General features: G+C 39.1%; 1 protein-coding gene across 2 annotated transcripts; it reads left to right on the forward strand.

The window, feature by feature from the left end:
- The first annotated feature begins 1,318 nt into the window (after positions 1–1,318).
- fancg (FA complementation group G) lies at positions 1,319–8,414 on the forward strand. 2 transcript variants are annotated; one of them, XM_032577504.1, is made up of 14 exons: positions 1,319–1,508; positions 1,681–1,777; positions 2,451–2,576; positions 2,680–2,852; positions 3,454–3,604; positions 4,326–4,450; positions 4,550–4,696; positions 5,681–5,841; positions 5,950–6,016; positions 6,109–6,425; positions 6,510–6,550; positions 6,624–6,797; positions 7,792–7,906; positions 8,164–8,414. In XM_032577504.1, exons 1-14 carry the CDS (start codon positions 1,440–1,442, stop codon positions 8,255–8,257), a joined length of 1,857 nt encoding a protein of 618 aa, XP_032433395.1. In that variant the 5' UTR covers positions 1,319–1,439; the 3' UTR covers positions 8,258–8,414. The 2 variants fall into 2 exon arrangements, with proteins under 2 accessions (XP_032433395.1, XP_032433396.1); XM_032577505.1 differs by having other exon boundaries at positions 1,684–1,777.
- Positions 8,415–8,757: the final 343 nt, after the last annotated feature.

Here is an 8,757-nt window from a genome sequence, read left to right on the forward strand (position 1 = left end):
TGCTGAGGATCATAGCTGTCAGGAGCGCCCCTCCATACATTTAGACTGTCCAGTTATTTGAGTCTATGAAGGAATGTGGGGGATGCTGAGGGTTGAAGAAACAGCAACAAATTGAGCCATGGCGGCCCAGGCTGATGCGCTGATGCAGGGATGACAACAAACACACAAAATGATCTAAGACAGATGCATCTGGGCGAGAGGACAGAGGGTCACCTTGTGCAGGGACATTTAGAAAAATGGCTGTCCCAGCAGGCTCAAGTATGACTCAGCCATAATGCAATTAAAATCTGGGTCTGTGTGCAACCAGATTTCTACATTTGATTAAAGTTTCATTTTGTGGGAATCCATCATTCTGAATAAAGCTACCAATTTAATGAAACTTGTAAATGGCGTTAATTTTTGGAAGATTCCAAGCAAACAGCGGCTCTTACCAGTTTGAGGGCTGTAGCAGATAGACTGATTGAAGTTTCTAGAAGAGTAGCTGGGTCTGGCTTCCTCACAGCACCACCTACTGGACAGTCAACAGAACCGCTTGTGTCATTCACAGATGTACCCACCTGGGGCAGCAGAACCGCGCAGCTACTAACAGATCTTACACCAAAACAAACCCATCAGCTGCTTTACGGGTGGAGGTGAGTGAACTGTCCATGGAACTGAAAAGATTACATTTCTGAGTTAATTTATAGAGTCATCCAACACAGACAGGGTTAAAATATGACATTGGAAAGAAATGGGAAATAAGAGGTACATAATTCAAACAAAGTTTGGAGAATTCAGGAGTTTGATAAGTTAAAGAATTGCAGAAGGGGTAATAACAAGCCTTTGGCTAAGACATACTGGACTAAGTGCTACACAGGATGGGCAAAACCTAAAGGAAGGTGTAGGTCTTTTAAACAAATAAAAAATAATTGAACTTGTAATGATTCAGTGTAGAAGGGAAAAGGAGAAAATGGGGAAATTAGGGAAAATGGGAAAATTAAAAGAAAAGTTAACCTCTATTACATGGAGGTTAACCTGTAACCTCCATGGTTACAAGTTAATCATGAAAAATAATCATATTATTCATCAGCCACAAAATGAAAAAATAGTACAATTATTTTTAAATTTGTGGCTGTGGTTTGATTTCTTGTTTCTTTTGACCCACACTCTTTACAGGCTGATAGTGGTAATGCAGTTACCTTATTTGCCAACTTGACCTGACAACCTGACATTACATTATTTTTCCTTTCTGTCTTGATTAGCAGCATGTGGTTCTGTGCCCCACACTCCAGGCTGGACGGTGGCGCTAGTGCACCTCTCGGGCTAATGCCAGAAGAAGAAGTCTTCACGGTAGTGAGGTTTTGGACTTCCGGTTATGAACGAGGGAAAGTTAAACAACCACCAGTAACTTTATTTATTTTTTTTTTTTTACCATAAACAGTGATGTAATTTCTGACAAAATGATTCAGTCAACAAGTTTATTGGAAAGCTGGACTCAGGAAAATAACCAGCTGGCTTCTAGCTGTAAGGTAAATCCCTGTTAAATATTTAATTTAACTGCTAAATGTTAGTAATATGGAGTTTTAGCTATAGTGTTCCTAATTTTCTTCTAAGTTGCGGTGGACTAAGAATGTAAAGTGGCATGTCTGCAGGTAGAAAGCTAAGATACATCCTTATAAAGTTTGTCGTTGATTGTTTCAGCAGCAGGATGGACAAGACGCACCGAACCGAGAGCACAACCTGTTCAGGCAGAGACGATGGTCTTCTGACTTTCACAAACTTCTCAGAAAAATACAAGGTGATTTACAATCCTCTATTTTTATTTTTATCCCACCCCACCAATTACAATTTAAAATAAAAATCCTCTTTCGTTCAACTTAGTTCGTGTCAACGGAGTGTCTTTCTTGGAGCGTTTTGACATCAGGATTTTGAAAACCAACAAACCCCCATACTCAGTATCAGCATTTTTTAATACCACATTGATCATTATAAAATGCACTTTAAAGCTTTTTTGTATTTGTTAGATATAACTGTTAATCGGAATAAAATAAATGGCAAAAAAAATAAATAAAAATGCCTTAAGCAAATTAAATAAAATGATCAAAGTTCACAATTTTGTTTGAATAATGCAATGATTGTTGCCAACTCCAGAGCTCATTTTGCAAGCACAAAAATAGCAGATTTTAAAATAGAGGCTAAGTTAGTTCTGATGCAAAAAAGAAAAACAGCAGGAAAAATGCAACATACCCCACTAGGAAAGATAAGACTTCAAATTTAAGTCGCTCAAGGTTATTGTTTTCCACTTGAGTGTACAGAATGTTACAAAAACCGCAGAAACAATTGAGAAATTTGACTCTAGAAAAGTATAGAATCTTGAAATGGAAAATCTTAAGGAAATCTGTATATTGCTCCTCAAAAGAAGTTTACATCTATAGCTTTAATCTCATGGGTTTCTTGTTTATCTCTCTCAGGCATTCCTCCTCATTTGGATCGTGCACAGCTGGAGCTTTCTGTCGCTTATAACACTTGTGTGTGCTTTACTGCTCAGTCTCAGTTTGATGAGGCTGAGCTGCTCCTCACACACAGCACCCAGAGATGTAAGTTTCTGTCTGAAAGCACGGGAACCTTTACTGTACTATAGATCACACCAGCTAGTGCCATAAAGGTAATCTTACTCAATCTTATGTTTGTTCCTGGTAGTGCTTCAGATAGCAGGAGATGATCCTGGTACTTCTGACCCTTCTGTGCTTTGGAGAGCAGCTCTTAAATCAGTGACTGGCGCAGCTTTGCGTCGTGATGTCCTGAACCTCCTCTGTTTGCAGTGGGGAGTATGGCTGGCCAAGAGCCGCCTGAACGCCGTGCGAGACTTTCAGGTAGGTTTTGAACATATTTTAACAAGTTATTTCCACCACTTTATATTGTTTAGAATAATTGAATCTAGTTTGTGATCTGCAGACAAATAAATTATATTTTTTGTAATGTGAGCATGTGCTATGAGCAATGTTAGATCTCACGTGCTTTATTTCAACTTACTGTTTATATAAGGGAACAACAGAAAAAAAATATTTTTTTTCCCTAAAGAGTTTAGGTGGCAGGTTATTTGGTGTTTTTTCCCTTCATTATTCCATCACATATGTCCAGCCTTTCAATATTAATGAATGAATAACTTGAAATGAGTAAACTTTCATTCAACAAACGTCTTTATCCAGACTTTGTTGACATGATCCATTTGTATCAAAAAAGCTAAACAATCCTAAGTCAACAGGACTGCTATTAGTTATTTTTAATCTAACTACTAAAATTTCATTTTTGTTCTGTCTTTTTTGCATACAACATGATAAAACATAAGTTTTATGCCTCACTCTTCATCCTGGTCTATCATTTGTTTTCTCAAACTCTGCAGTGTTTTATCTCTGTGAAGGTTTGGTTGTTATCAATAAAAAAACTACAGAACACTCATTTTCTTTGCTGTAGGAGGAGATGTCTCTTTTGGAGGCACAAAGTGCAGCAGTTGGGAATGATTGTATGGCTGAAACAAAGGAAAAGATCCCAAATATTCCCATACTTGTTCTGGACCCAAGAAGGCTTGTTGATCTGTTGAAGATCTGCACTACAATTGTCCAAGGTCAGCAACATTTATACTGGTTGAGTTTTACAATGCTGATTCCAGTATTTGTGACTAAACAACATTTAGCATTTAATAATATTTTAGCTCTATGCTCTCTAACACATGCATTTAATTTTTCCATAATTGTATCACTTTTTTTGTCTGCAGTGCCAAAGCTATCAGATGGGTTTCTTGTAGAGAATTATTAACTATTTCCTTTTATAATGACCTCAAGTGAACTATGTAACTGGGAATAACAGTTAACGGTTAGTAGCAAAGTGAAACCAAATGAAAATAGTGCAGCATGTTGGAAGAGTCGAGCTGTAAAAAGACAAAAACTAGAACAGAAAGAATGACATTTTTCTTGAAAATATAAGTCAGTAACTGAATAAACTGTTTTAAAGCTATTGGCCTCACACAAATAATCAGATATTTCTGTAGTCATCTAGGTTGTTGGGAAATTTAAAGCCCCAAATTTATGTTTTAGTGTACAGTAAAAGTTTTGTTTTTCACATAACTTTAAGGAAAGAAATTGTATTTACACAGCTCCTTCCTTACAAGGAAAGAAATTGTGAATTTTGCATCTTTCCTTATAAGGAAAGAAATTGTGAAAAACATAACTTTTACTGTACACTGAAACATAAATCCTTTTCGATCAATGCTATTCCCCTCTCCTGTTAGCCGCTGTTGATGAATAACAATCCAAGTGGTTTTGCTCTTCTTTCTTTGTTTTAATAAGGTGCAGAAAGGCTGACTGAGGGTTGGAGTGTGCTTTCTGCTCTGCAGGCTGCTTCTGCCTCGCCTGCTCCCAGAGCTCTCATCGCTTACACACACCTCCTCTCAGGTTCCTGCCTTGCCCATATGGTACATAAAGCCGCTCATACAAGCCATTGATGATAGAAAACGTAAAGTACTAGGTTGTTTCATTGCCGGGAGCATGTGTGTGTTTGCACTTGACTCTAGGACCGCCCTCAGATGGCACTGCAGTGTTACCGAAAGGCTCTGGAGGCGGACCCCCGCTGTGTTTGTGCTCTCTATCAGAGCGCGCTCATTTACCGGCGGTTGGAAAACTTGCAGGCCGAGATACAGGCTCTTCGCATACTGCACTCGGTGAGTAACTTAAATAAAAATAATAGGATGTTTTTTGTTGTGTCTTATGTTAATGGATACAAATAAATTGTTTTTGTAATAATTAGTGGGCGGCTTCCAAAAGTGTTAATATCCTTAAATAGTTCCATGTTTTGTCACTTTATGACCAAAATATCTAAATGTCTTTTATTAGGATTTTGTTCAATAGCCCAACACAAAGTAGAAAGGACAATTAAATGTTCTCATCTTTAACCAATGTAAAGGTTTTATAAAATCACCCTTTTATAGCGACAGGGACTAAAATTTAGGTCTAGATCTTTGACTGGGTCAGTCCATGAATTCATGCATAAACTTTGATCTAAACCACAATCTGATTCTTTGTTTAGCATCATTTTCCTCCTGGTTTCTTATCTGTTGCAGCCTCTAACAGGTTTTCTTCCAAGATTGTTCTGAATTTAGCTACAACTATTTTCACTGTCCCACCTGATGGAACACATCCCCACAGCATGATGCTGACTCCACCATGTTTCTCTGTGGGGCTGGTATGTTCAGGATGATGTGCAGTGTAGGATTTTTTTGCATCATACATTGCTGCTCAGGCCAAAATGTTCAACTTTGGGTTACAGAAAAACAGTCTATGACATTAAATCACACACAGGTTGATTCTAGATCCTAATCAGGTGTTTATTTAGGGCTTTCAGTGTAAACGGGGCTGAACGCAAGCCTTCATCATCCTTCTGAGATCTTTAAGTTGGAAAACAGTCCTGGATTTCCTTCCACCTATTAAATATGCACTACTATAAAACACATTGAAGGTTGTGGAACGAATTGTAACAAAATTGGAAAATGCTTAAAGCATACAAATGCCTTTCCCCAAACACTGTATGTGTGTTTTGTAGTTGACTAGATGAGCAAATAAGTGAAAAACACACTTTTTATCACTGAAAAATATTAAGTGAGTTCCAAGTCTGGATACTGAAACAACAAACCTCTTTTCTTCCGTAGATTTTGCTATTACCCTCGAGTACAGAACCTGCCATGGCTACAGGCCGTCTCCTCTCACCGTCCTTATTTCTCTGCAGCCAATCACTGAGCAGCCTGCTCTTTGTCCCGTCTGCCCTCAGTGTCCTTCACAGTCTGGCTCTCAAATGCGTGATCCACGGCAGGTGAGAGAAGCAGCATGGTGTCCATGTGAATTCCTTTCACTGGCACAGATCATGTATTTGAGAACATGTTAACTTTGTTAAGAAATGAGAGTATTTCTGCTTGTTTAGGGTGTCAGAAGGCGTGGAGTGTTATCTGGACCTGCTTGCTGCTCTTCAATCAGAAGATCAGCATGGGGTAAGAGCAAACATGTTGACAGATCATTTCCAAGAAGTCATGAATGAAGTAGTATTTCTGAAAAGTGTTATTTTGCATGTTTATGGCCTTAGGTTCATGCTGCGGTCTCCACCCTCCCCAAGTTACCTAGACTGTACCTCGAGGCTGGAGCTGCCTTACTGATGGCCCAGCGGCCTGCAGATTGTATGGCGCTTTGTGATGAGGTCATCAGGTCGACTCTGGATCTGCTTCCAGAAAAAGTGTTGTTGGAGGATCCAGGGGATGGAAGAGTGGCCGGGAGCAGGGAGATGACAGAGGAGGCAGAAAATGGGTTGGTAAGGCTGCTCTGGACAGCAGCAGCCCACCTCCTTCAGGGTCACTGCTACTCTCAGCTGAAGGACTGGAAGCAAGCAGTAACCCACTACACAAGGTCTGTGGTTCTGGACTGGTTTTACTCAGACTGTTTCTTTGTGGAATTCTGAATAAACACACAACATGGTTTTCTGCACTGTAGGTGTATCAACCTGTTGGTGAAGGTGCACTATAAAGACACAGGTGGAGTATTTTTAATAAGTATTTTGAAATGGATCTCTAGTCAGTCTCTTCTTAATTACATATTTCATTACAGGTTTCTCTCTACAAACTCCCTGCACAGATAAAGATGCTGAGCAGGGTGTTGACTTGTGTGTCCTCCAAAGACTAAAGGGACTTTCATTAGCTGGTAGGGGAATCAGCTTCGTCCAGATAGACCGGCTGAAAGAGTCCCTCAGAGACCTTCACCTCAGCCAGCAGGCCCACCCAGGTATGCACACCACAGCTGTGAATAAATGAGTGCAGCTATGATTAAAGATTCATATCTCACACTGTCCTCCGAGTTCTGATCCGAGCGTATATGATAGTGTGTTAGCGCCCTAACAGCGCATTTAAAACTGCTTATTTTTTCCTGTGCACCTTCAGTATGTGGCAGGATAAATTAATTAAATGGATAAAATAAAATATTTGTTTTTACAAATAGATGTATGGGGAAATTTGTTTGCAAGAAAGTATAGCCATGTTTGAAACATAAATTAGTATCAGAAATGCCTTCACGTTTTTCATCAGATCAGGATCTCAAAACGAAAGTTTTAAATTTCTATGGTAAACTCTACTAGATCATCTCCAAGTAGTGTATTGTTTCTGTGACAACAGTTGTCAATGTTATAAATGAGTATGAGGTTAATAGGATTGTGGACACAAAAAGAAAATTATCCAAAATCATCCAAGCTGAACTTTGAGGTTAGCAGTGATTAATGCAAATAGTTCTGCGATAGAGAATCAAGTTAAGGGTGACATTTATTTTGTCGAGGCCATTTTCATTTGTTTACATATAAACTTCAACTGGCCCAGTAATCTAAAATAATGCTGTAAACAACAATGGATGCCATTTAACTTTTGCTGATTTTTAGCAATGTTTTTGTTTGTTGCAAAAAAAAAAAGCAATCATTAAGGCACTCAGGCCTGCTGCTGTTGTACAGAGGATGTGAGAATACAGATGCAAAAATAATCCGTGTCTATAAACAAGAAATGACAAAATACAGATCAAATGTCTGTGGAAATACTCAGCCCACCTGCAGGCTTTGTAAATGGAAAGTGGGCTGCTTTCTAGTGGTGAACATGTCAGATTGTGTATTATTGTGAGTTTATGATGTCAGTGTGTTGAAATAGAAGGAAATATGTTATTTAAAACCACTGTGTGTGTACTTGTATTACATTGTCCTGTTTTCAGTCACATGATTGTCCAATCCTTTCGGTTTCAGAGGGTGTGAGTTCCAGGCGGTGGTATGGGGAGGTGCTGTGGAGGCTGGACAGGAAGCAGGAGGCGGCTGCTTGTTGGGAACAGACCTGGAGCCATCCCATTCCATCCTTATCAGAGTGAGATACTTTATACTCTGCTCTTACACAGGCTTTTCCTTTTTACTGAAATTCATATCAACCAGTAACAATCGGTTAGATTGGAGTTTGGGACTTTAAAAGGAAGAAGTGAAAAAGAAATTAGAAATTGTATAATTTGAATTATTTAGGTCTGATTGAAAAACACAGATTTAAGAAACATCTAGATATAGGGAAAACCAAATTATGACCTGTTTACTCTGTTTTGTCTTATGGTGGGAACCTCAATTCTTTTGCAGGGCTCTTCCTGTGTATGCACAAGAACTTCAGTCTTTACCAGTGCTGGATTCTGCAAAGCTGCAACAAAAACTACAAGAACTTGGTCATACCTAGTAGGGCCAGCTACTAGGTAAACTCAGCTTAGAGAATAAAAAAGTAAGCCTAATCACTTAATGAATGTTTGGGGTGGCCTGTGCAATAAAACTCAAAATACTAGCAAAAACAATATGTGGAGATAATGAAATAAAGAAACTATATTTATGAAAACTCATCATGTGATCTGTGTGTGCACATTTCTCTGTAGATATGTTACTATCAGTTAGTCTGCAGCCTCAGAATTTGCTTTTCAGAGCAAGCACCCTGCGACTTTTAGATGCTTTCCTGCCCTGGCACGAAAGCAGGAAAGCATCGTGCCAGGGCAGGCACCAAATGAATGACTCATTACCAGGCCTCTGCAGGTTTGAATGCCAGACACCCGGCACTCTACAGGTGTCTGTTAGAAACATCACGAACAGGAGCCATGTACACTGGCAAAAAGTTTGACATTGTTCTGGATTTGGTTGATTCACAAAACTCATGAGGATCAACTGTGGCATAATGTTCTGTGTTGCTAC

This window comes from Xiphophorus hellerii, chromosome 12 (assembly GCF_003331165.1).
Source record: "Xiphophorus hellerii strain 12219 chromosome 12, Xiphophorus_hellerii-4.1, whole genome shotgun sequence".
Lineage (NCBI taxonomy): Eukaryota > Metazoa > Chordata > Actinopteri > Cyprinodontiformes > Poeciliidae > Xiphophorus > Xiphophorus hellerii.